The sequence below is a fragment of the Ochotona princeps genome, chromosome X (assembly GCF_030435755.1).
Source record: "Ochotona princeps isolate mOchPri1 chromosome X, mOchPri1.hap1, whole genome shotgun sequence".
Lineage (NCBI taxonomy): Eukaryota > Metazoa > Chordata > Mammalia > Lagomorpha > Ochotonidae > Ochotona > Ochotona princeps.
In genome coordinates this window covers 70,610,942-70,638,363 of record NC_080865.1, presented here as the reverse complement: position 1 = coordinate 70,638,363, position 27,422 = coordinate 70,610,942, and the positions used below count along the sequence as shown (strand labels likewise).

The window sequence follows — 27,422 nt, the reverse complement described above, 5'->3', positions numbered from 1 at the left end:
TTTTAACCTCTTGTCTCACAGTCATTTTTGTACATCAACAAACATTCATCTGGAGGTTATTGTCCAGAATATAGAAGAAACCACAAAAAAACAAAAAGCAAAAAACAAAACAAAAAAACAACTTCATTCAAAAGTGAGAAAAAAGGAACTGACATTTTGATGCAGGGAGTTAATCTGCCACCTGCAACACCAGTGTCCCATATAAGCAGCAGCAGATGGCCCAAGCATTTGGGCCCCTGAAACCCTCATGGGAGATCTAGATGGAATTTGAGGCTCCTGGCTTTGGCCTGACTCATCTTTAGCCATTGTGGAAATTTAGGGAATGAACCAGTAGAGTCTCTAACTTTGCCTTTCAAATAAATAAGCTTAAAAAAACTAGGCAAAAGATTTTAATAAACATTTCTTAGGAGAAGATTAAACAAAAGGCTAACAGGCGTATTTTAAGAAAACCATTTGATAGATTGAAATCACAGTGAGACACCTCCTCACTTAACTTTAGAAAAGGTATCACTGAAAAGAAAAGATCGTAAATAGATGTGCTTGTGGAGAAAAAGAAAGCTTTATACATTGTTGATGGGACTGAAAATGAGCATGACCATTTATGGAAAACAGAATGAAGGGACCTCAAAAAATTAAAAACAGACTACCTTATGATCCAGTAATCACACTCCTTACAGATATAGCCAAAGGAAATGAAATCAATCTGCCAAAGGATGTCTGTATTCCCATGTTAATTGTGACACTATAAGCAAAAACCAAGACTTGCAATCACTCTAACTACCCAACAACAGATGAATGGTCTGTTCAGCCCTAAGTGGGAATGAAATCCTATCCATTGTGATGCAGACAGACTTGGATGACATAATGAATAAGATACAGAAAGCCAAACAACGTATGACCTCACGTCATATGTTTTGGAATCTGGAAAACACTGATTTTCTAGAAGTAGAGAGTAAAATAGAGCTTACCAAAGCATGGGGATGGGATGGAGTAGGGAAGGGGAGGATGGGAGAAGGTACCAATGATGTTCTATTGCACAGGCGAGTGATCATAATCTAATAAGACACTGTAGATGTGGGTACTTCTAGAAGTTTGTGGGAAGTGGAATACAAACTAGGTTTATTTTCATGTAAAACATTTTTGACATTCATGAATCCAAGCATCTTCAACAAGTTTGTGGTAATTGCATAATATGAAAAACTGCATTGTTTTGCACCAAGACAAGCTGACCTTTTAATTGCATTTTATACAAACTCTTTGCAGCACCCTCATGTTTCAAATAGCTGGAAGAGAGCTTTTAAGATTTTTTTTTTATTATTTGAATGGCAGAGTTACAGAGAAAAGGAGAGGGAGCTTGCATCTGCTGGTTCACTCCGCAAATAACTACTGCAGCTGGAGCTAAGCTGAGCCAAAGCCAGGAGCCTCCAGCTTCTTCCAGGTCTTCCAAGTGGGTGCAGGGCCCAAGGATTTGCACCATTGTCTGCTGCTTTCCCAGGCCACAAGCAGGGAGCTGGATGGGAAGTGGAGCAGTCAGACTGCTGGTGCCCCTGTGGAATGCAGGCTCCTGAAAGGGAAGATTAGCCTACTTCCACGTCGTGACAGCCAGAGAGGTGATTTTTTTGTTTTGTTTTGCTTTCTTTAATGCTTTCATCAAAAGCAAATGATAAACACAGGAGGCAGATGATGGATATACTAAGACCTTGATTTTACTAATACACAATGCATACATGTATGCAAATATCTCATTGTACTCCACACATGTAGAACCATAGGATGTTAGATGAACAATTAAATACTCATCTAACACATGGGCTTAAGAACTGAATAATGTTTTCTTTCATGGTTACTCCATAACTTAATTTCCTATTTGGCAGTATGATATGCAAATGAATCTGCTTCTTCTATAAACATGCTCCCAGCAGGCTTGCAAGGCAGTGTAGGTAGTTTGCCAACTGCATTCCAGAAAGCTCTGGATGCTTCTAGATACATATGTGGTCGCGTAATCCGAACCCTTTCCCATTGCGTATGCCTGCTATCTCCTCAGATAGCAAAACTGTAGTCTTCAGAACTTGAAAGACTTGTCTTATCCTGCCCCGTTAGTCATGCAGCCTAAGCGGGACTCAGAAATGCCATACACCCTCTCCCTCCTCTGGCCTCATTCCCGCCCCTCCCCACGCGCCCGCCCCAACGCCCCCCACTCCCCCCACCCCCTTGCACTCCCCCCACCACCACCACCCCGCGCGCTTTCCCGCTCGGCGGCCTGGCCTATGGCAAACGGCAAGAATTAATTAGGGGCGGGGATCAAGGAGCGGCTGTCAGGAGGTCGCCATATTTCTGTACGGCCCTGGGGCGGCCCCAGGCCAGTGCTCAGGTCGAGAGAGGTGCTGACAGGGCGGGGCCGCCGCTCGCCGCCGCCGGCCTCACCCCTCCCGCCAGGGACAGGTGGCTGGAGCGCGCCCCGCCTCCGCCAGCTGCGGGTGGGAGCGAGGGAGGGCCAGTCCCAGTCGGCAGCCGCTTGCTGCGAGCGGGAGTGAGTGAGCGCTGCTCCAGGACGGCCCGGCGAGGAGTCCGCCGGCAACCAGCGAGTATCGTGGCGGCCAAAAAAATGCTCCTGTCCCGAGGGGCCTCCGCGGGCCCTGGAGCTCCCGGCGGCGGCCTGGCTCGGCCGGGCAGCGCCCCGCAGGCCTTGGGGATCCGCCTGAGCACGGTAAGTAGGGGTGTGTGTGTGGCGGAGGGGGGTAGTTCCCCGAAGGGCGAAGGCGCGCGCGTCCTCCGGGGGTCCCGGGGCTGCGGGGCGCGCGTGGGGAGGGCCCGGCGGGCCGAGGCCTCACGTGGGACGGGACCTTCTCTCGCCCCCAGATGAGCCCCAGCTACCTACAGAGCAACTCCAGCAGCCACACGCGACCCTTCAGTGCCATCGCAGAGCTGCTAGGTGAGTGGCGAGGGTGAAGCCGCCCGCGGTGGCCAGAGGCAGGGGTGCCAGCGTGGTGCTGTGAACGCGAGAGGAAGGCGCCGAGCACACGCGGGGTGGGCCGGCATTGGGGTGGGAGCCTGGGGACCCGCCCCAGCTCCCTCAGACGCCCGGAGCAGCGGGGCTCTCAACGGGGAACGAGATGCAGAGACCCAAACCAATGCAAGCTAAGCTAGGTGGATTTTAAGAGTTAGGATTCCCGGGTGTGTGTGTGTGTGTGTGTTTTCCTTTCTGGCTCGGGATGTTCCGGGCACTGCAGGATAGCTTAGTTTACAGGCAGGAGGAGATGTGTTAAAATATCTGAGGCCGCTGGGCTCCAGAGGGGTGGCAAGGGACGCCTAGGTAGGCGTCCGTCCGTTGTAGAGGAGCAGGTAGAGACATGGGGAAGGTTCCACAGAGCGCAGTGCTTGAACTTTTCAAGACAAGAAAGTCTAGGAATGATGGGACATCTCTTAAGAGATGACACGAGTGCATTTGGCTCCTTGCAACTGCAAAGGGCCTGCTCTGTGGTCCACGAGCGCCCTCACACCGCTGGAATGAACACAGAGGACTTCACCTCTCCCTCCCTCCCTCCGTGTTTGGCTTTTAAAGCATTTTCGCTTGACCCCTCAAAGCCTGGTACACTGGCTTTAGCAGCGATGCGTTATGTAGTGTGTATGGAAAGCAAGGCAGAAAAGCAACACTATACAGAATGTAACCAACTGCAGAGCTCATTATAAACGCTTCAGAAATGGACCCAAGGAAAGTATTCATGGGGCAAGGTGGAACAGAACAAAACCTTAAAAATGGTTTCAAAGTTCCCCAAAGGCGTCCCAGGTGCTGCTTAAGAAGGCACTGGGACCACGCCATCAAAGCTATCCTGGTGAAGAAGTTGGTGGGCAACTGGAGGAGATAAAATCAAAAGAATTACTTAGAAGGTGCTGAAAAACTTGGAGGATTCATTTCACTTTAGTGCCCATGGCTTGGCGATATTGTATGCTTTTGGTGCTAGATGCTGTAATTAGGAAAGGGCAGGGTGAAAGTGACACTGGTGACTTTGGAAACTCAGAAAACAGGGACTAATACCTTCACTGCACCTCTGCAGAATAAGCCCAAACTCATGTGCTTAGAACTTAGGAAAAAATACCAAAAAAAAAAAAAAAGTTTAACAATGTACTGAGAAATAGAAAGGTGTTGTGACTGCGCAGTTAGACCTCACCAAACCCGTTTACCTGTGCAGTGCTCTGCATATTGTACAGGTGATTAAAGGAGTTGTGAATTTGAAATTTTGAGTTGTGCATGATTTTCATTGCAAGGATTAACAGGAAGATCCTAGGCCTAAGCATAACATTTCCAGTCTTGAGTTGTGAGTCCATTTCTATATATTGCACATATACACGCATACAGGCGACCTTATATACAGACACAAATGTTAAAGCCAGTCACAGCTGTTGGTGGGTAAACAAAGTGTTAACTGGTGAGCTAGAGCCTTCGTTTTGTATTTTTCTTCAACATTTTTGCATTAATCTTCTTGTGAATTATTCATTTGATAAATATTTATCAAGCGCCCACTGCACACAGGCCACAGTGGTAGGTACAAAAATGAATACAACATAGATTGACTGTTACAGTAGAGGAAATACAACATGTACAGAAGTTCGTGCTTTTTGTAACAACCAAGTGGAAAATGATCAACAAAGATACATCCGCATGCTGTGGGAGTTCAAGGGGAAGATCTCTTTAAGTGTACCAGGAAGAGGAGGGTGAGGGAAGCCTTTCTGGAAGAGGGGACATGTGAGCTCTGAGACTTGAAGGATTGGGACATGTGGGTATGAGTGGGGCACACAGGCCTTAGGAACACTGAATTTAATCAGAACATGGATTTCACAAATTAAAAAGAAAAATCTACCTGTCTTCAAAGAGTTTACAAATTTTCACAAATACCTTTTCACTTTACATTTGGAGGGAACACTATTTTTCTACCCTGTAAGTAAGGAAGCAGAGGTTCAGAGAGTTTAAGTGACTTTTCCAAAGCAATATATGTATTAAGTGGCAAATCCAGGGCTCAAATATTGGTGTTTTTTTACTCCAAGTAGCAATAGGAACTGAAATTAGAAAGGTGAACTCGGACCAGAATGTGACTAGGAAGCTGTGATATTTGGCTCTTTATTATTGGGAAGTTTTCTGAGCAAGGGAATGTCATGGTCAGAACTTCAGGAGAATTAATCTTGCAGCTGTGGGTAAGGCGAATTGAAGAGAGATGTGGATTAGAAAGGCTAGTTTGGTTTGATCACAATAGCTCAGTTGAGAAGAAATAAGCCCTGTAAAACTAAGACAATGACAGAAGGAAAAGCTAACACATGAAAGAAAGAACCTGGTGATGTGTAGGGCAGCAGAGAGGAAAGAATTAAAACAAACAAACAAAAAAAAAAACCTTTTACATTTCAAACTTGTGGTCATTCAAATGTTGACACACACACGTGCGTGCACTTGTACACACACACACACACACACACACACACACACACACTACCTGAAAGCCATATCTCATTCACCCTCTAGTAGTTCTTGAGAGGCTGTTACGGAGTAATTTCTCAGTTGCCCTCTAGGTTCTGTTGAGTTATGAGGCTTCAGTCACAATGGTGTGTAGAAAGACAAGAGCTGGGAATCTATCTTACCCTCTAACTTGGTTTGCCACATGGGGACCAGCACGATAGACCAAGGTAGAGGGTAAAAGAGATTCCCCCAGGAATCCTGTGCTCTTGTTTAAGTGGTGAGTCAGAGGAATTTAGAGAGGCTCTTTCCTCGAAGGAATAGGTGTGGTCCAGGTTTGGACAGATAAAACTTGCCAGGATCTGGTAGCACATGGGATTGTGCACCCTGTTTACGGGGAATGAAAACTCCAGAAGCTAGTAGTGTAGGTGCCACTCTCATCTAAGGGGGGAGGTGGGAGGAGAGGAGTAAGGGTTCTCTTGTTGTTCTACATGTTTCTAGGCAGCTTGAGCTGGTCTAGGGGAGAGGATGGATTTCCTGGGATATGGTAGCACGTGTTACATGCTAGCAACTTTTGGGAGAGTTAAGCAGCAAGAAGTAGGATTGACTATAGTCACCAGATTGGTGCCTTATTGTAAATTCATTGTTGAGGTCAACTTCGTTATTATTATAATTTCATTTGTTGAGGCCAGGTGAAAAAACCATGTAAAATTAATAGTATGTGCAAAGTGCTGCTTGCCACTGCCTGCCAAGCCCCATGCTCCCTGCCTCTCCAGCTGATATCTCCCTGCTTCTTTGCCTGACCCTGGCCTCCCTGTGCCTCCTCCTTGGTACTCCATGAACTTCCAGCCAAGGAGATAAAATATCTAGCTGCTCCTGGAATGTGTCTTGTAACTCTTGAAGTGCCTTTGTTAAATTTGCTTATTGTATTCGTCTAAAAAAATTCATGTATCAAAGTTTGGGTGAAAGTTGCAATAAAGAGGAAGAGTTAAAAGTGATTTTTCAGGAGGCCTACACACGTATTTGTTGAATATACTGTTGTATAGCTGTGTAACTGGAATTGATATGTTTTTTAATTGTCCATGGTCACGAAGCGTTGGGAAAAAAATTCTTCTGTGTCCAAAGTTGTCGTTGTATAAATGAAGTCCTGTTGATAGACAAGTGTTGTGTCCTCAGTGGCTTTGGCTGTCTATCAGTAGGAATGACTATGAAGTGCTAACACAGCTCAGGGTCTGCTTGCCAAGTGAAGTGTCTGAAAACAGGTGTGTGGCTATACAGTGCTGAATCCTTCCATCATTCAAGGGGAAATGTTGCCTCTTGCAAAGTAACGACATGTATTTCTGATAAAGCCACCACTGCGTGGTATAGACTTGTGACTCACGCCAAAAGTTAGCCCACGTATCTCACTACCATGTATGGGGGCTTAGGCCTCAGTGGGTCATTAAAGATAGACTGTGTAAGGTTTCTTAACCTGGCTTTTGGGGCTATATGTGAAGCCATACTGCTGCTAAGACTTGCAGGTTACAGTCAGTCACAGTTATGTCAGTGACTTTGGCAATTCTATTGTGGCTCTTAAAAATTAGTCCATCTTGTTTGATTTGATGGGCATTCCACACATCCATGTGATTTAACTGATACTGTTAATGGTAAAATGGATGGCAGCATGTGTAATGTTTCTCTTGATTGTAAAGGAAATTCCCAGTGGAAAATTCATCTCAGCCATATAGAATCAGTGATGCAATTTAAGATGCCATAGAAAGGGAGGGAGGTAGAAGCTGAAATCTCTTGCTTAAAGAGCCAGTAAAGACAGGAATAATTATGAAACCTATTTGTCAGTTTGTGTTGCTGTTGTTAGGAAAGTAGCTATACTTACGATTTTGGAGTATTTTTAAATATGATTGATTGAGTTGTAAGGCATGAGTGACAGAGAGAGGAAAAACGTCTTAAACCCACTGGTCTGTTTCCCAAATGGTTACAACAGTGCTGGGCCAGACTGAGATCAGGAACCAGGCACTCCATTCAGATCTCCTATGTGGGTATAGGGATCCAAGTACCTGAGTCAATCTCCTGCTGCTTTCCCAGGCACATCAGCAAGGAGCTTGATTGGAAGTGGAGCAGCCAGGACTCCATCCAGTGCTCTGATATGGGATTCCAGTATCACAAGTGATAGTCCAACTTGCTGCACTACAGGCCAGTCCCAACTTTGGTGTCGTAAATAATTAACATATTGTATAGGTGTAACTCAGGAGGAGTCATGTAAACTTTTCATATTTTTAAACTTTAATTCTATGGTCTACATTTCTTGAGGGGAAGACAGCTTCATCTTTAAGATTATTATTTCACATTAATCAGAAGTATTCCTCTGTAAGCATGCTAACTACCATCACTGGGATTTAGGTAGGTAGTTGAATGTTTTGATATTTAACATCCAACTCTTTCGCTGTCTCTTGCGCGGTCAACAGGTATGGTGATGATATCTTTGTTAATTAAAGGGAAGTGATGTAAAGAAAAAGTCTTAAATTGTAATGTGTGTAACATGAACTTTTTAGGGATTTACTTTTTATTTGAAAGGCAGAATTACAGAAAGAGGGAGGGGGACGAAAGAGGGAGGAGGAGAGAGACAGAATATGAATCTTTAATCTGCTGGTTCATTCCACAGAATGAATTAATGGCTGGGGCTGGTGCAGGCTGAAACCAGCAGCCAGGAGCCTCTTGTGCGTCTCCCTTAGGGCTACAGAGGCCAAAGCACTTAGACAGTCTTTTACTGCTCTTCCCAGTTCGTTAGCTGGCAGCTAAAGGAGTGTAAGTTGGAACAGCTGGGTCTTGAATGGGTGCCCATATGCAATACCGGCATCTCAGGACGCAGCTTGTCACAGTGAGGGCCCTATGAATCTTTTTACCAAAAACACTGCTTTTGCCTTTCTTTGGAGCTGCCATTTACTGTATGTGTTCACAATGAAGTTGCTTAACAGATAAAAAGTGACAAAGTGGGAGCAAAATGCTTTGTATCTAGGAATAGTGACCCCTCACATAGATCCTGAAAGGAAAGGGGATTATATGAAATTTAGAAATCTGCTTCATAACCACATCTGCCATCATGCATGTTGTCCTTTGTATCTCAGTAAATACATGACTGTTAATATTCCCTGCTCCCCATCTGGAACATACCCGTGAGGGGAATAAAAGACAGTTTCCATGTCTTGGGACACTGGGTGAAAGATTTTGGTCAAATGTTGGAAAGTGGGATCTAATATCACAGATTTCTACCTTTTGCAGATAATGCTGTAGACCCAGATGTATCGGCCAGGACGGTGTTTATAGATGTTGAGGAGGTCAAGGATAAACCTTGTTTAACCTTTACTGATGATGGATGTGGCATGACACCTCTTAGACTGCACCGAATGCTGAGGTAAAAAAATGTTTTCATTCTCTTTATCTCATTTTGATTTTATGAAATACATTCAAGATGTTGTATTGTTCTGTCCCTTAGTCTTTCAACATAGTATTCAAGTGCCTCTTGGGTGCCAGGGCACTGGTTCTGCTACAGCTGCTGCTTCTGTCCTCACAGAGCTGACAGTCTAGGCTGACTATGCAGAGAGTTATGCAAATAATTATAAGAAAATATGATCAAGGTAATGATAGGAAAGCATAGGATGTGTTGGGATGAGTCAGCAGGGAATCCAAACTGACCATATAGGTTAGGCAGATGCCCCAAGATGGAATATTGATTAAGCGGACATCTACGGGAGAGTAGAATTTAATGAAATAGAAGTGCAGGAAACAAGGAAGGAAAGTTCCTGGAAAAAAGAACTGCAAATGTGAAGACCTGGAAAACTTCCTTTGTCTGAGACTTCCAGTTTACAGCTAACACAGCTCCTTATCAGATTCAACTGCATCGACCATTGCAGTTGGGGCAATTTTGAATTAGAAACATGAAGATGCTTGCGTTTGCTTATTCAAACCCCGTGAAAGCGAGATAGAAGGCATTCACACATGTGATTCAAGTTGCCAGGCTAGGTAATTCTCTTTGCTGACTGTGAAGCTGGTGCTAGTTTTCTGTTGCCATTCTTCAGTTCCCTTAATTACTTTATAAGTCGAGACTCTTATGTCTGTATTTCATTATCTTCACATATCATTCAGTGGAAAATGAGTGTTTCCTCCACTCCTTCCTTCTCTCTTCCTTCTTCGGTGATGCTGTTGATTTCCCTTCCTGTGGCTTCCTGAACTAGAGTGTGAGAAATACTAGTAACAGTGGCAGGGAGCTGTGGGGGAGGCTCGGAATTCTAAAAATGGTAGGCAGTTGCAGGTGGTTGTAGTTGTCCCTGCTCATAAGAAGTCTCTTGGATTAGTCCAATAAACAAAGTGAGGTTTAGGCAAAGAAAGTGGTTATGTCTCATTTTCAGAGTCTGTATTCCTTGTGTTTCATACCCTTCTGATTACGTGAATGTTTAGGAAAAGCCTTTATAAGTGAGACAAGAGTATGATCACGTATGTTGGTAAAGTTAGAGAGCTGTCGCTTTCCATAACTTATAGCATCAGCAGTTTTTATCTCCTGAGGCTATAGATGACATGGGATCAAAATATTTAAGTGTACAATTCTGTATGTGCTAGTCCCCTGCCCTTACACCCAAAATCCTTCGTCTTCTCATATCCACCTTATCCCAGTGACAGGGGAATCAAATAGTGAGCCCAGAAAATCTGATATTCTTCCATTTTTGTTTGTAGAACTGTATCCATGAAAGCAGGTTCTAGTTATAAGAGGGAGGAGGAGCACGATTTCAAAATAATTGCAGTCATTTTTGTTCTAGATTAATTCTTTTATTCATTCAACAAATTCCTAATGAGCACCTATGTGCAAGGCATCTGAAATGAAATGATGAACCGGACAGCCATGACACTCGTTCTTAAAGGACTGACAGTTCAGTGATTAAGATATCAGTTGACTAACAATGTAACTCAACAGGCTGTCCTACCGAGGGATAAATGCCATAATGGAAAAATACAGTTTCTTTGAGAGCATATAACAGAAGGAGCTAATCTAGTTTTGGGAATGACATGTAAATGGCAATGTGAAGGATGAGTATCATCTATTCAAAATTGTGTTCCCCACAAAGCTAAACAGGCAGAAATTTCTTAAACTATAGATTTTTCCTCTGTGATGCCAAATATTAACTAATTTGAGCTGAATCCTTGTTTAAAAATTAATTTTAGTTGAAGTTTTAATGAATGTGTTATTAATGTACTATATTTACAATTTTATGATTGGATCTTCAACAAATTTGAAACAGGCAAAAGATCCCATTTATTTACACAACATAGTTTAGTTTGATACTAACTTAGGGTTCTACTTGCTGTACTCTGCATAATTGAATTTAGAGGTAGCTTTGACAGTTATTTTTCAGTATGTTTTCTGTTTAAAGACACATTACTTTTATAGTTTGAAAAATGGGAGTGATTATGCAAAAGTATTAAGCTCACAAGATGCTGTTTGACCTGACTTATAACATTCATTGTTACCGTATTCACATTTTGCGGTACTTTATGCTACTCCTCTTTTTCTCAGGTTGATAAAATAGTTGTGTAACTGCAGCAACGGTTACTTCCATAAACATTGATTCAAATGAAGATCAAATTTTAAAAAAAGGCATATTGTTAAATTCCTTTAAAGTCCACAGTTCTGTTCAGCTGCTGATGGTAGTATGTGAATACTGGGTTATATATTCAGCTGTCTTTTTAAGCAGGTGGAAAACTTTCAAAGGTCAGGGATTAAAACAAATTCAGAGCAACAGACTGAAGTCATTCATTACTCCTGCTCAGAGGTGCATTTCCTAGTAAGTCTGTTGTTCTGTGGTAGGGGTGGGGAACTTTCATACTGCCATTGCAGTATTCATAACATCATTTTTAGTCAATACGAAATTTTCAGCTTAAGAATGCACCTGATATATAGATTGATTGAATTTAAGTCCCGTTGCACAGGCTGACCTTGGCAAGTCCAGACCAAATGATTTCATTGGCCTTGTATGGCCCTTGGGTCAGATGTTCCCTACACCTGTTCTACAGCCAGATAATAACAGTATGCTTAACAGTCTTTGATTCCTTTATATGATGTATTACATCACCAATATATGTAGGTAACAACAGTGTTTATCGTGTATAAAAAGGCCTCAAAAAGTTAATGGAATGTATATTATGAAAAAGTTATGCCTGTGTTTGAAATATTTTTATGTCACAATAAATTTATATTTTAATTTTCCACAAACTATCTGAAGTACCCTTGAATGTCCATGGGATTTTGATAAAACTGGTTTGATTGAATCAGAGTTCAAATTAATTCTCCTCTCCGGATTCTAGATTTTTGACATTTTAAGGTTCTAATGAGCATGCTGTTTTGTTCTTGCATTCTGCTCGAAGAGCTGGTATCCAAGCCCCCTAGATGTGTAAACACACCATCTCTTACATGACAGAATAGAACACAACTGCCTTAGCAAAGAGAGAGCACCTATCTAAGCCAAGATGGCTCTGTGGAAAATTATTGAGCTGTTATCAAACTATATTAAATTCCTACTTGTAATTGTATTATGTGCTAAGGGCTTTTATATTAGGTAGTGTTTGATGGTATCTAGCATTCATTTTGCAAATTTACAATTAAATAGAGTATCTAACATAGGAACTTGGTGGGGAAAAAAGAGCACATGGGAAGAGTTAAGTAAAATGTAACTGAAAAATATCCATAGCTTCCAGCTTCTCATTATTTTGATTCCTTTTTATCCTGGTTCTGCCCTTGCCCCACCACTAGTCTTTTCAACTTTTTGTAATTGTTTGGTCTCCCCCAACTCAGTAACACAATGATGCTTTATAGTCTTAGAAAAGAAAACGGAAGTGATATTTGACAAAAGGGGCCCAGGAATTAAGGAGGTAGTATATTATTCTTGTTTTCATAACTTTTTCTTGACTATCTAATTGAAGTGTTTGTGGCTTTAGAGAAAATTTACATGTAATTTGACTAAATGAATTTATTTTGCAGCGTGGGTAAGATTAAGAACGGTCCTGAGTTTTGAATTAAATCAGCACATGACAATTCTCAGAATAACTTGTAGAGTTAGTTTAAAATTAAATTTTGAGGGCCCAGCACAGTAGCATAGTGGCTAAAGTCCTCACCTTGCACGTGCTGGGATCCCATATGGGTGTCAGTTCATGTCCCAGCAGCCCCACTTCCCATCCAGCTCCCTGCTTGTGGCCTGGGAAAGTAGTCGAATGGCCCAAAGCCTTGGGACCCTGCACCTGCGTGGGAGACCCAGAAGTGCTCCTGCCTCCTGGCTTCAGATCGGCTCAGCTCCAGGCATTGCAGCCACTTGGGGAGTGAATCAGTGGACAGAAGACCTTTCTCTCTGTCTCTCTTCCTCTCTGTATATCTGACTTTCCAATAAAAGTAAATAAATCTTTAAAAATTAAAATTTGAATACTACTTTATAATGAATATCTTTTACACGTGATATAGAATTTAAGTGTTAAATAATATTCCAATGTTTTTCAACCAGTTCTTACACAAGAAGAATGGAAATGCCTGAATCTTGAATCTTACCAATCTATAACACTCAATGACAGCACAAGAACTCAATGTTCTTTTAGTTTTTTTCAAAGGTCTACTGCCCTTGAAATTTCCTTTCTCTGTTGTTAGATTTATTTGCAGACTGAACAAAGCTCCTGTAAAGAAAACTAGAAGGATATAATTGGTATTATTGTATAATACTGAGATAGAAAAATCAAAAGGCAATTCCCTTTCTTATGAGCTAAGCACAAAATCACAACCTTTCAGAAGTGGAAACAGAAGTAATCCTCTCTGTTCAAGACAGTGAGAGCCAAGGCCGTGATGCTTGGTAGTGGCATATAGCCTTTTGTTATTGATGTTGGAAAAGCATCGAATTTGTAGTATATGAAATCCTTTCGTAGCTTGTTAACCAAGTGTGTGAGAATTTGGTCTCTTTTTGTTAGCACTTTATATCTCCCAATGTTTAGCACCGTGCATGTCGCATAGCAGCTGCTTGATAAATATTTATTGAATGAATAATAGTGTACAAACTTGTAAAATTAGTCACTCTGAAGAGAGACAGTCCCTACAACTGGTTTTATTTGTGGTGAGGGAAGATGGAAGATGATCATTTTCTAGATTTCTTACCTTAAATTTTTATTAGGTTCTCTTAGTTTGGTTTGTATTTCTATGGGAAATGTAAGAAAGGGGAAAGTTCTGATTCTCAGATTAATGTGCTCCTAAGGAGCTACAGAGTTTGTTGAGGTGACTTTGGTGAAACGCCCTTAATAGAACAAGAGAGACTGTATACTGCAGCTGTTTGCTGCTCTTCAGAGGCAGAACTACCTATTTTTATCTCTTGGCCACATTTCAGTGAACTGTCCCGGCAGATGGGGCAGAGGGTAAGAATTGGAAGGGTCATCTTTTGGGTGGAGAGTTGAAATCGTCAAGATACATGATATCTGATGTTCATATTTCCAGATGAGGAGATGCCTCACCTATTAGCCTGGCAAGTCCTACTGTCTGATACTTTGGCTACCCTCTCTAGGTAACTACCCTTTTCATTTTATACTAAGATTATTTCTAGAAACCAGAGCCATTTATTCTAGATGAGAATGGCAACTGGCCAAGGCTTTCTCTAGTTCTGTTGCCTAGTGAAAGGGGGCCTTCCTTATATTTACCCAAATGTAACTTCAATGTCATGAGACTACTGTATAAGTACACACAAACCATACAGGAAAGTCTGACCCATTACCCTACAATAATTTCATGTTTTTACCTTAGTAGTTTCTGACCAGAAATACCAAAAGGAAACAAAAAAGAGGACCTTTACCAGCGTTCTTTATCTGTAAGCCCAAACATTCTGCCTGTCACCTACCTATCTTAGATTGCTTTTTACCTTTCTAATTTATTTTTTTTTTCTTGTGCAATTACAGCTTCGGCTTTACAGATAAAGTAATAAAGAAGAGCCAGCGTCCCATCGGGGTCTTTGGTAATGGTTTCAAGTCAGGTTCCATGCGGCTAGGAAAGGATGTTCTCGTCTTCAGCAAGAATGGAATTACTCTCACTGTCGGACTGCTCTCACAGACCTATCTGGAACGGGTCCAGGCCCAGGCAGTTATTGTACCAATTGTTCCATTCAACCAGCAAAACAATATCCTTTCTGAATGTGGAGAATGTTGCTTAAAATGAGTCTCGTTTAAATGCTTTGAAGGGGACTGCTTACTTCAGAGCAAATTCAGCTATCATTTGGTATTTCGTATTTTGAATATGTCATAATTTTTAAAGACGTATTCAGATGTGTTCAAATCGACTGAAAATTCCCTCTATTAAATACTTACAAAGTGAATAGATCTTTGACAAAAACTTAGAAATGCATTTTCTATATTGAACTTTTTATTGTTCAATATGTGTTTAACTCGTAAATTTCCCAGGGCACCCCTGTTTCTCCCACCCCCTTTTTAGGATAGCTACATTTGTTTTCATCTTCCTAAAAATCACCATATTTATCAACTTATGTCAAAGCATAATATCTCATTTCTTTGTATCTGGACCAGCTGTGATTTCTGTGAGACACCAAAGTTACTTGATGGGGCAATTATAGCAGTAAAGTTTGAGTCATTGCTTCCCAAGAGTTTAAAGGTTTAAACTTTGATCTTTTGCGTGAATATCAGACTGTGACTGCCTTTGTTGTTATAATACCTTTGAAACTATAATCTGTAAAAATATCTGATTTGGGTATGTCTTTATCACTTTTACTCATTTCCTTCCATTCTTTTGTAGCAGTAATGCCTGTGCTTTATGTCCATATTTTTGCCTAAACATGCAACTCAAAAGGCAGGTCTTCCATTTTGATAGCATCCTCTTAAGATATTAATTTTCTTTGACTGTGTTTGGTTTTACAAAGAATGATTATTACTGAGGATTCCTTGCCCAGTTTAGAAGCCATCTTGAACTATTCGATTTTCAACAGTGAAAAGGACTTGCTGGCCCAGTTTGATGCAATCCCAGGCAAAAAAGGCACTCGTGTTCTCATTTGGAACATGCGCAGGTATTGTATTCCAGAGGTGATGTATTTTAATGAGCAAAGGTGATGTGATGAATCACATTTTCATAGATCTTTCGGAGGAAGAAGAGTAGATACATTTTTAACACAAATGCCTATCTCCTTACATACTTCTCTGTAACTTTCTGCTAGAACCGGAGGTCTGTTTCGACCAAGTAGTTCTTGTTGTGAAATGTTCAAGGTGAAGACATGCATATCCTGAAGCTATTGCCATAAATAAACAAGAAAGTTTATCGTTGTCCAGGAACCACAGAATCCTTTCTAAATATGTATTTCACATTCATGGGCATTGTTTCGAGGTTGGTGAATGATAGTTGTTTTACATATTTGATAGTGGAAATGAAGTATGAGAGAAAAGAAATGAGAATAACAAAGCACAACCACCATCATCAAAAAGTAAAGACTTCTGTATTAGGGTTTTTTGAGTGACTATTAGAAGTAGAGAAATCTTTGAAGCGGATGCACTTTAACTATAATGAGGTTAGTTTAAGATCATGTCTTTAGAACTAATAAAGCAATACTCTGTGATCTATCATTTGTTTAATCTTGACTTGTCAGATGGAATACATTTAAAAGTCTGTTAAATTCTAAACATGAAAACCTAAAACCTTTATTTTGAACTGAAAGTGTTACTGGTATGTTTGCTTATTTATATATTTATTCTTCCTTTTCTCCTTAGGTCAAGTATTTTGTCTCATTTCTTACCAGGATGAATCTTAAATAAAAAACAATGCTAGTTTATATGCATACTTACAAATAAAAAGAAAACAATAAGACAAGCTTAAACATTCATAATTTAAACAGTTTTTCCCTGTGCCCTACTAGGAAAACATTAAATATTTTAATTTGTATTACATATGAGGCATTTCTAGTGCTTTATACACATTGAGTTTTATACACATACATGTTTTTACTGTGTTTGTGATTTCTCAGTTATATGGTCCTAAATGTGCTATAAATAAATGATTACATAGTCAAGTAAGTTTGAGAAAAGCTGCTTAAACAAAGCTGACCACATTGCTTTACTCAGGAGCTTCTTAGGGGATTTCAGATGGCAATGTGCCTTTATATACACAAATATATTTTAAAAAGCAACCTTTCCCAATTTTAAAAAGTAATATCCAGGCCTCTTTTCCTTGGATGTGGAAGGAGAGAAAGAGGGAGGTCCTGTAACTGTATGCATTGTGGTAAGAGTGAGGTAGTGTGGATCTAGCTTATCCTAAAAGTCCAGAATAGATGGTGAGTTTCGTGGGCTTCACACAGACTACATGCCACAATGACTTTGGTCCAGTTCTATAAAAGGAGAGATCTTCAATACAGCAGCTGTGAGTTTGACCTCTGCAGGTTGAAGGAGCAATCACTAGAAGATCTTGAGGTGACTCTGAGGGCTACAAATTTTTCTTAATTTTATATGATACACACACACACACACCTACCTATGTATTGTTTAAGAGTATCTTGAAGGGCTGTTGTTCCACAGAACAAATGTCAGAAACTGTTGTTCTGATTTGCGGATTTTCTTCATGACATATCATCTGTTTGATTTTTTTTTTCTAGGAACAAAAGTGAATCTTATGTGTTTTTTTTTTTCTCCATGGCAGTGATTAGTGATATATTGCAGGATCTTGGAATGAACCAAAGCTAAGTGATTGAGAAAGATTAAGGGAAGAGATGTCCTTGTGAAAGGAATATTGGCACTATTGTATTTAAGTGATAAGTACATAAATGATATTTAGAAGCATAGTAAATACATACTATTCTTTAAAAAAAACCAAATTTGTTTTTTTGATAGAGTTAACAGAAAAGGGGAGAGAGAGTGTGTGAGAGAGAGAAAGAGAGAGAGAGCTTTTATTTGCTGGTTCACTCCCTGCGTGGCTACACCAACTAGTGCTGGGTTATGCTGAAACCAGGAGCCAGAAAATCCATCTGGTAGCCCAAGTACTCTGGCAATCCTCGATTGCCTTGCTAGGCATGATGGCAGGTAGCTGGATTTGAAATGGAGCAGCCAGGACTCGAACAGGTACTCCGATACGGGATGCCAGTGTTGCAGGTAACAGCTTAATTTTTCACAACAAAGCCAGAACCAATATATGGCATTTCTCTGACAATATTTTTCCCCTACTTCTGAAAAAAAGTTAAATCTTGGCATCTCATTAATCCTTATATTATTGCCGAAATTTGTGCAAGTAGGTTTTGGTTCATCCTTTCGTTCAATTAGGGAAAGTGGTATTAAATGACTTCTCCAGTAATACCCAGAAAGTTACAATCTATTTTAAGATCCTGCTTTGGGAGATAGCTGACATCCATCTGATTTATCAGATCACATTGCACATTCCTTTTCTTTTTATTTCCTTGTGAAGTTGGCATCACTGCCTTTATGAAGCATAGGAGATTTGTTTACATTGGAAATATCTCTCAATATTGTGCGATCTTTAAACCATTTAGTTGGCTGTTCCTTTGTGCTGTTGGTCAGTAAAAGATACAGGTATCCGAGTTTTGACTCATATAATTCCTTTTCTGTTGGGTTCCTAGTGCATTTTTGTCCTTTGGAGCCAGTTTTTGTTAGCTTGGCACTTGTCTCTTTTACCCAGAAATAAAGATGGGAAGTCTGAGTTGGACTTTGATACAGATCAGTATGATATCCTGGTATCAGACTTTGACACAGAAGAGAAAGAGACTGGTGATGTTGCCTCTGAGCTGCCAGAAACAGAGTATTCTTTACGGGTGAGTAAGACTGAGGTTTCTGCGCCAATTGGAGGTAAGATCCACAACATGAAAATCTTACAGAACAAGCTGTGGTTTTAGTTACGTAAAGATGGCAAGCTTTTCACCCTGTACTAGAATTCTTTTTCACTGTTTTCATTGAAATAGTTCAGCCAGTTTGGTCAGCAGCATTTTAATGTGTTAGTTGATGTAGTATAACAAGGTATAGAAATGGAGCAAAATCTTTGCCCAGAATATATTTCAGTTGCTGGCAGTGTATTATGGGAAAGTTAATAGAATGGGAAATGCCACATAATAACTTGCCTTTCACTGTTCCATAGGCATTTTGTGGTATTCTGTATATGAAACCACGAATGAAAATTTTTCTACGTCAAAAGAAGGTGACTACACAGTTGATTGCCAAGAGCCTGGCCAATGTAGGATATGATATATATAAGCCTACCTTCACAGTATCCTTACAGCAATATGTACCTGACTTTTTCGTTGCATGATTCAGTTTCCAGGTTGGCACAGAATAACAAAAACTTCCTTTTCTTGTGAAAATTATGTGTTATAGTACAAATTGTGTGAGTGTGCTCAAAGTATTTTTGTCAAAGATTTAGTTATTTAGTGGAAAGGCAGAGTTACGGAGATTCATCTACTTACTAGTTCACTCCCCAGATAGACCAGGCTGAAGCCAGGAGCCAGGAGATTCATCTGAGTCTTTCACATAAGTGTCAAGGGCCCAAGTAGTTGGGCCATCTTTTACTGCTTTATCCATTAGCAGGGAGCTGGATTGGAAGTGGAGCAGTTGGGATATGAACCAGTACTCATATGAGATGCTGACATCCCAGGCAGCAGCTTTACCTGTTATGCCACAATACCAGCCACAGAAAGTATTTCTTAAATGCCAGTTTGTGCACTAGTTTTTATGAGAAATCACATAGAAACTTGCAGAATAACAAAGCCTTGAGATTTTGTAGATCTTGGTTCAGTGGATCTTGAAACATTTATATCAGTTTTTAAAATTGTATTTATTCAAGAGGCAGAGAGAGAGAGATAAGAGAAAGTTTTGTAATCTGCTAGGTCACTGCTCAAATGCCTGAGATGTCCTGGATGGGGCCAGGTTGCAGCCTGGAGCCAGGAATTCAACTCAGGCTTCCCATGTGGATGGCAGGGACCCAATTGCTTGAGCCATCACAACTTCTTCTCTGAGTATGCAGTGGCAGGAAGCTGGAATTGGGAGCTGTTGGCAGGAATCAAAATCCAATCCAGGACACAGGCATCTTAACCAGCATCCTAAACACTAGATGAAATTCCTGACTTTGAAATCTTTTTAAATAAAGCTGATTCCAATGAACAGTTGAGTTTGAGACTGCCTGCCATAAGAAGTAATCCGTATCATGTGTTTGTGCTGGAACTTTGTTGTCTATGACATTGACATAAACAAAAGGTTGACTACAACTTATTAATCTTTTGGATGTGAGAATGCTGCTTCTTATAACATGTCATTGATGGCAGTTGGGAAAGTGGGAATTTAAGGATGTATTTTAAGGTGAAAGGAGTCTTCAGCTGGCTTGACATGGATTTCCTGATACCTCTTCTAAAGGCAGCCACACAGAGGAGCAGAAACTTCTTTTCACATACCCTACCCCACCATCTCCTTAGAAGAAGATTTCAGATATTAAAGAAAAATCATAAGATGAACTGTGGAAATTATTTGCATCTTTGTTGGCATTTAGAGCAAAATAAGCAATTATTAAAAGACTGAAAATGTACAGTTACGAAGACGTGCTCCTCCCATTTCTTTTCTAGTAATTTTTGGCTCAAGGATATTTGCTTTATGTACATCTATAAAGCTCTATTTACTTTATCAAAGGCATTATCTAACTTCTTTATCTTTTATTCCCTGATTGCTAATTAGAAATTGCCATTCTATGATTTTTAAGTGTGGTCGCATGACCAAGTCAGTTTTCTCCTTTTGGGAATACTTACTTTGTCTACTAAGAAGCATATGTAGAAAAGCTCTTGGGCCCAGCGCTATAGCGTAGTGGTTAAGGTCCTCGCCTTGAACGTGCCGGGATCCCATATGGGTGCTGGTTCTAATCCCGGCAGCTCCACTTCCCATCCAGCTCCCTGCCGATGGCCTGGGAAAGCAGTCGAGGACAGCCCAAAGCCTTGGGTCCCTGCACCCGTGTGGAAGACCCGGAAGAGGCTCCCGGCTTCGGATTGGCTCAGCTCCAGTCGTTGCGGCCACTTGGGGAGTGAATCATCTGACAGAAGATCTTTTCTCTGTGTCTCTCCTCTCTGTATATCCGGCTTTCCAATAAAAATAAATGAATCTTAAAAAAAGAAAAAAGCTCTTAAAAGACCTGATTTACCAAAGTCAAAGCTAGCATTGTTAACATCTTGTAGGTAAATTAATTATAAAATCAGTTTACATAGTGTAGGATCTGAGTGTTGTAGGTTTAACAGGCCCAGTTGAAAGCAGTGCATTCCATCTACCATTTTAGGTACTTTTCCTTCCGTGGTTTTCTGTCAGCACAGCTTGCATAAATGCATTCTGTATGCACCTCAACTCTTCTCAGCACCCATTCTGATTAAACCAGTTACTTTCCAATTTTAGAACCTGGGCTAAATGGAATCACTGTAGGCATGAGTAAAGGAAACTACTAAGGTTTCATCAAGGTCACTGAAGTACAAGATTATTGATATTGAAATTTATCCCTCAATTATCAAAAGCTTCTCTTCCCTCTGTTTCTTCTTCTCCTACTAATTCAGGAAGCTTCCTACTCCAACATGACCCTTTAATTTACAGTTTTAAAAGTGTACAATACAAAGAAAATATGTCAGTCTTTATTTTAGCAGTATTAGTTTTATGGTGTATGATGTTGGTTTTTCTTTGTTTGGGGAAGTTTTGTCTTGTTTTCAAAATTGGAACAGTTTTATTTGAAGTTGAGCTTCTGAAACCCAGAGCATAACCAACCGTGGGTGGGCAATGTCTGGCCTGTGGGCTGTATAAGGCCGGCAGAATCTTTTGGTCTGGCCCTGCCAAGGCAACTACAGACAGGACTCGAAATTCAATAAATCAGTAACGGGGTAATTTTCAAGTTGATTGATGCTGTAAATATCCAGATGGCCCTTGGCAGAAAAAAAGGTTCCCCACCCCTGAATTACATGCTCTGAGCCAAAAATCACGTGTGTGTGTGTATGTATATTTGTATCATACTTGGCCTATTTGCCATGCTGTTTATTCAAGTAGCTTGTCATTTGGAAGGAACAATGAAGATCATTTTTAAAAAATAAGTAGCAGAAGTTTTCATTCAACTCGGGTTGACATGAAGATTTCATACTGTTTAGTGAAAAATCTGTTTCTTGGTTTCCATTTTATCTTTCTTACTCTCTTGGTTTTTGAATAGTACCTCCTTATACTCCTAAATTAACAATGAAAAATTTAATCATTAGTTCCTTTAATTTCAAATACCCAAATTCATTAACTTCTCTGTAAAACTTATAAACACAAGACTGGTTGCTGTCGTGTAGGTTTCATAGGAATTTTTGTCCTTGGTTTTGCTTTAACTGTGTTTCATGTGGTTAGCACAAATTAACTTATTGCCTATGGTGTGTACAGATTTCTATTGTATCATTGACAGGCCTATCAAATCCTGTGAGCTCTATCAACAAACTGAATAATTAACAGTAGTTATAAGAAATGGTTTGTTGTTACTCAGGGATTTTGGAATCATTAATGATATTTTGTTGTTTTTTTACAGTCTTTTCTATGCTGATGACATATATTAAAATACAGATGATAATACTTTTTATTATATTGTGAGCATTTATTGATGTTCTCAAGTATATTCAGGGACATAATTTGAAGAGTTACAGAATAGACCACATGGGGTACTAACATTTATTTAATTAGTCTCATATTGCCAAATATTTAAATTATGTTTTTTCAGCTACTCTATCTAATAGGGGGAAAAATGTCTAACTAATAATAAACCTTTGTGAACATCCCTGACTTTCCATGGGATAAACTCCTGAAAATAGGATTACATGGAGAGAGATGAAGTTTATTTTTTAAATGTCCTCTAGAAAGGTTTAATGTTTCTTATACTCTAATGTCTGCTGAGCTCCCGGGTGTTTGTCTCCTTAATGATTTTCTTCTCAGAATAAGCAAGTGAGAATCACTTTTGGGTTCTCCTGCAAGAATAGTAACCAGTTTGGAGTAATGATGTATCACAACAATCGACTCATAAAGTGCTTTGAAAAGGTGGGATGCCAGGTGAAGGTGAGTATTAATGTTTCTTTGTTATATGGGACTAAAAAGAGTAGGAAGAGAGAATTATATATATAAATAAATAAATATGTGTGTACATATATACACACACACGCACATATATATATATGAAGGGGATAGATTACTAATGTTTTTTTTTTATCTCATATCATACTTATTAAATCCTGATTCTAGAATCCTGTCTTATCAGGGAGCTATCTTGCATTGAAAAACTATGTACCTTTCATTCTTTGCAGGTGTTAATAAACCCAGGAATTTAACTGAGTACATTTTTAGGTACCTATTAATAGGAGATAGAATTAAAACAGTAGCAACTTCACCTTGTGTTATCGCCTTGTAAGTGTCTAAGGTGTCTCTTTTCATTTTCTTAGGAAATCAATAAAGCATAATTGGAAAGCACATAAAAATTGGTGATTCAAGACCCAATATTTGGGTCCTGGATTTTCTATTTCTAAGCTGTGCCCTTGGAGAAATCTTTTCATTTCCCTGAGGCCCAATTCCTTTACATAGAAAATGAAAACAACAATATTTCCTGTATTACCTATACTATGACTTGTAGAGGTTGAGAGATTGAAATAAGATAAATTATGTGAAAATAGTTTGTAAATAAAACTATGCAAATATTGACAAGATCTTTAATGACAATTTGATGTTGTGGTTTCCACTAGTATTCCTATCATTTCTGTTTCACAGATGCTAAAGCACAAAGAATGGCCAGCTGCTTTATATAGTATGTAGGAAGATAGAGTTTTATGAGTATAAGGCCCAGGAGAGCTAATTTTCAGCCTGTTTTGTTTTCTTTCTTGACATATGATCTATAAGTAATTTATGCTTGTATGACATTTCAATTATATCATGATGTGGTTCCTTTCATTAAAGAAAAAAATATTTTAAATCCTAAGGCCTGTTGCATCAGCTTGTAACTAGAAGTTGCTGGAAGTCTGACTCTTTTTAGTTACCTGTATATGTGGAAAAAGTGTTTATTTTCATAGCTAGGATATGATGATTACACAACATTCTTAATTTTTTTTCAGATAAAGTTTCATTTCCTAGAATGGTAGTATAAACCTTCATTTTTAAAAGTGTAATACTTTAAAATTTAAAAAAAATGAGCTACATAAAGAGATACCTGAATGTATTTATGGGACAAGAGAGAGCACGCTGGAGAGCTAGCTTCCTTTCCTTCACTGTACAAATTCCCATAACAACTGAAGTTGAGTCCTACACCTAAATGACAGAATGGTCGAATTCCAATTATTTGATTTATCACTGCTACTTTCCAGGATCTGCATTATTAGCAAGAAGCTGGAGTCAGAGGCACATGTTGAACCCAGGGACTCCACATGGGACATGGGTGTCTTTACCGTTATAGTGGCCAAAGACCTGCCCAGAACAGTGTAAATCTTTATTCAAATAAAATCCTTATAAAATATTTATTTATTTTCATTTGCAAGGCAAAGTTACAGACAGACAGAGGTCTTCCATCTGCTGCAGTACTGCAGTACTGCTCCCCAAATGGCTGCAGTATCCAGAGCTAGGCTGGTCCAAAGTCAAGAACCACGAGCTTCTTCTGGGTCTCCCATGTGGGGCAGGGGCTCAAGAACTTGAACCATCCTCTGCTGCTTTCCCAGGCCATTAGCCTGGAGCTGGATTCTAAGGTGGTGCCATTGGCCCTTGATGCATCGTGCTTATGGGATGCCAGTGCCTTAGGCAGAGGCTTACCCTGCTATGCCATAGTGCTAACGCCCTCAAGTGAAATCTTATGACAATCCTGGAATATGAAGGAGACTTGAAAGTGGTAGCAGTGTGAGTAAAGTAGAAATGTCCATTAATCCCTTAAGAATCCACGGGCTCTATAGATCAAAGTTTGAATGTCTTTGCCCTCAAATTTATTGGTTTTCAGATCAAGGTAATATATGTAGTCTATTGAAATATATTGTGTTTCTCTAGATCTTAATGGCCTTTATTTGCCCATGAGCATTATGTAACCTTTCTCTTATTGTTTGGAATCTAAAGGAAATGCCTCCAGGCAGTCAACAATAATGTGAGTGTTGAAATTAATATTTTTTTCTAAGCCAACTCGTGGAGAAGGTGTAGGAGTAATTGGAGTCATTGAGTGCAATTTCCTAAAGCCTGCATACAACAAACAAGACTTTGAGTACACCAAGGAGTATCGGTGAGTCATTTCCAACCCAAGGTGCTTCTGATTGTTCAGATAGAATTGTGTTCTCTTAGATCCTCTAAAAGCATCTCTAAAAATGAGCCAGATTGTTAGTTTAGAATTACTTCAATTACATTTGCCTAGATTAGAGAGAAAATTAGTTTTTTAAATTAAAGCTTGCGTGATATATGAAGTCCAACTGCTAACAAACTCTTCTATTAGAAATAATAGTAAGAACATAAATCATTCGATAAAATATTTCTGGTAAAACAAAGAGCCTTGAAATTGATTTTAACAAAGGTGAGTGGGTCTCTTGAGTATGTTAAGGGGGTTTAAAGCAGTCTGAGGGTGGTTGCAACATGTTTTTCTTGATTTCAGTGAATAGATTCAGAGAAAAGCATTAGATCAACAAGAAACGTGGAACACGTTTTTTCTTGATTTCAGTGAATAGATTCAGAGAAAAGCATTAGATCAACAAGAAATATGGATTTTCTTGGAAGTGTCTAGATCTAGTAGGGAAGAAAAGGAGTTAAGAATCAGAGAGGAATGGACTGAGACTATCTAGAAGGGATATTTTCAGGAGATGAAAAAAGGCATTGTTACAACCAGGTCTGAGATAATTTTAAGATAGTTGGAGAGGAACAGACTAATCATTTCTTTTTTCATTAAGTATTATGAGATCCTCTCTGTGTACCACATGCAAGGGATACATGGATGAAAAATTATGAAAGATACCAGTGCAACAAATGTCTCAGAGCTCATTCTTTTTGTCTTGAGTAAAAGGAATCAAGAATTTCTGGTGATTACCTAAACAGTTAAGATTTATGAAATTCATGTGTTTGGTGTTGAAAGTGATTTAAGTCTCTGCTTGGGACGCTGTCATCCCATTTCTGGGTTCCTGATTTGAGTCCTGGCTACTCGTGAGCCAGCTTCTTGCATATGGACACCCTGGGAGGCACCAGATGATGAATGACTCCGGTTTCTGTGTCCTGCCATTCTATCTGTGGGATCCAAATTGAATTCCAGTCTCCTGGCTTCAGCCTGGCTCAGCCTAGGTATTGTAGACATTTGGAGAGTGAGGCAGCAGATGGAAGATTGCTCCTCTCTCCTTTCTCTCTGTCCCCCTCTCTTCCTCACTTTTTATCTTCTTCTGTCTTTCCCTCCATATCTCTCTCCCTCCCGGTCCCCATCTGTCCCTTTCAAATAATAAATTAGGATATTTCTATCTTTGTATCGTCTTTGCTACCTTATCATCCAACTATATACCTTTTACATTTTACAAGCCTTAGTTCCTTGTGTGTGTTCTTTTTTTCAACAGGCAGAGAGACAGAAAGGGAAACACAGATGGACAAAACAGAGAGAGTTCCCCATCTACTGGTTGACTCCCCAAATACCCACAATGGCCAGGCTGGAGCTTATAATCAGGAACTCAGTTAAGCTCTCCCATATGGGTGCTAAGGGCCCAGTTGCTTAAGTCATCAGTGCTCTCTCCTATGGTCTGCATTGGAGGAAACTGAAATTGGGAACTGGAGCTGGTACTCTAACTCAGGCACTCTCAACCAGTATCTTCAACACTAGGCCAAGTATCCATCCCTCCCAGAGATTTTAATGTCTGTGTTTGTTATGATGAGTTTCAGGTGATTGTCTCTGAACAGAAATTCTCTATAGGGAGTACATTTATTTAAACATATGGGCTTTCTGGCCTATTATCTGCTGTATGTTTATTAAAAACACCTTATCTTACATACAGTCTTTTAAGAATTAATTTAAATAAGTTTTGTCCCAATTCTGGTATTGTCTTTTTCTCCTTTATTTTCTATAAAATGAAAAAGTGTTTAGATAAATGCAAGGATTTGAGAGAGGCTGTCTGCTATCACAAACCCAACCTACAAGTAATGTAGACAACAAAACTGGACAAAGCGATGGCTGTATTTTTGGAATGTCAACAAGTACCATATTTCAGTTTTTACCTATCAGAGATCAAACTTAAAAAAAATTTTTATAGTGAGCTTTAGCTTGAGAATTTCAAACAACACATACTAGCTGACTATTCCAGTGGTATATAAAATAGTAGCTAGGCCTTGTGGCATGTTTCAGAGAAATTAAAATCATGACTTTGTATTTAAAGAACCTGTGATCTGTTTGTAGTAGCAGATTGTCACATATATCAAACAATTCAGACAGCAATAAAATAATGTGTAATCAATAAAATCTAAGTGCTCTGGTATAAGAACGTCATGGTAGAATAGAGAGGATTTTTTTAAAGATTTATTTTTATTGGAAAGTCATACAGAGAGGAAGAGAGACAGAGAGGAAGATCTTCTGTCAGATGATTCACTCCCTAAGTGGTTGCAGAGGCCAGAGCTGAGCTGATCTGAAGCCAGGAGCCAAGAACTTCTTCCAGGTCTCCCAGTGGGTGCAGGGTCCCAAGGCTTTGTGCTGTCCTCGACTGGTTTCCCAGGCCGCAAACAGGGAGCTGGATAGGAAGTGGGGCCACTAGGATTAGAACTGGTGCTGATATGGGATCCCAGGGTGTGCAAGGTGAGGACTTTAGGCACTAGGCTACCGTTCCAGGCTCCAAGAGGAGATATTTTAAGTAGAAAGTGTAGCACCCAAGTATATAGGTTAACTCTCTGCCTGCAGCACTGGCATACCATGTGGGAATCAGTTCTGGTTCTGGTTGCTCCATTTTTGATCAAACTCCCTGCTAAGACACTT

The 27,422-nt window shown here is 39.9% G+C and overlaps 1 protein-coding gene across 1 annotated transcript in view; it reads left to right on the top strand.

Moving 5' to 3' along the window:
* The first annotated feature begins 2,353 nt into the window (after nt 1-2,353).
* MORC4 (MORC family CW-type zinc finger 4) overlaps nt 2,354-27,422 on the top strand; it is a 63,446-nt gene continuing 38,377 nt past the window's right edge. Inside the window, exons 1-9 of the mRNA XM_058658794.1 lie at nt 2,354-2,707; nt 2,860-2,932; nt 8,720-8,852; nt 14,408-14,626; nt 15,376-15,522; nt 18,129-18,261; nt 18,582-18,710; nt 22,415-22,534; nt 24,619-24,719. Coding sequence (XP_058514777.1) covers nt 2,606-2,707; nt 2,860-2,932; nt 8,720-8,852; nt 14,408-14,626; nt 15,376-15,522; nt 18,129-18,261; nt 18,582-18,710; nt 22,415-22,534; nt 24,619-24,719 — 1,157 coding nt within the window. The 5' untranslated portion in view covers nt 2,354-2,605. The remainder of the gene's footprint in view (nt 2,708-2,859; nt 2,933-8,719; nt 8,853-14,407; nt 14,627-15,375; nt 15,523-18,128; nt 18,262-18,581; nt 18,711-22,414; nt 22,535-24,618; nt 24,720-27,422) is intronic.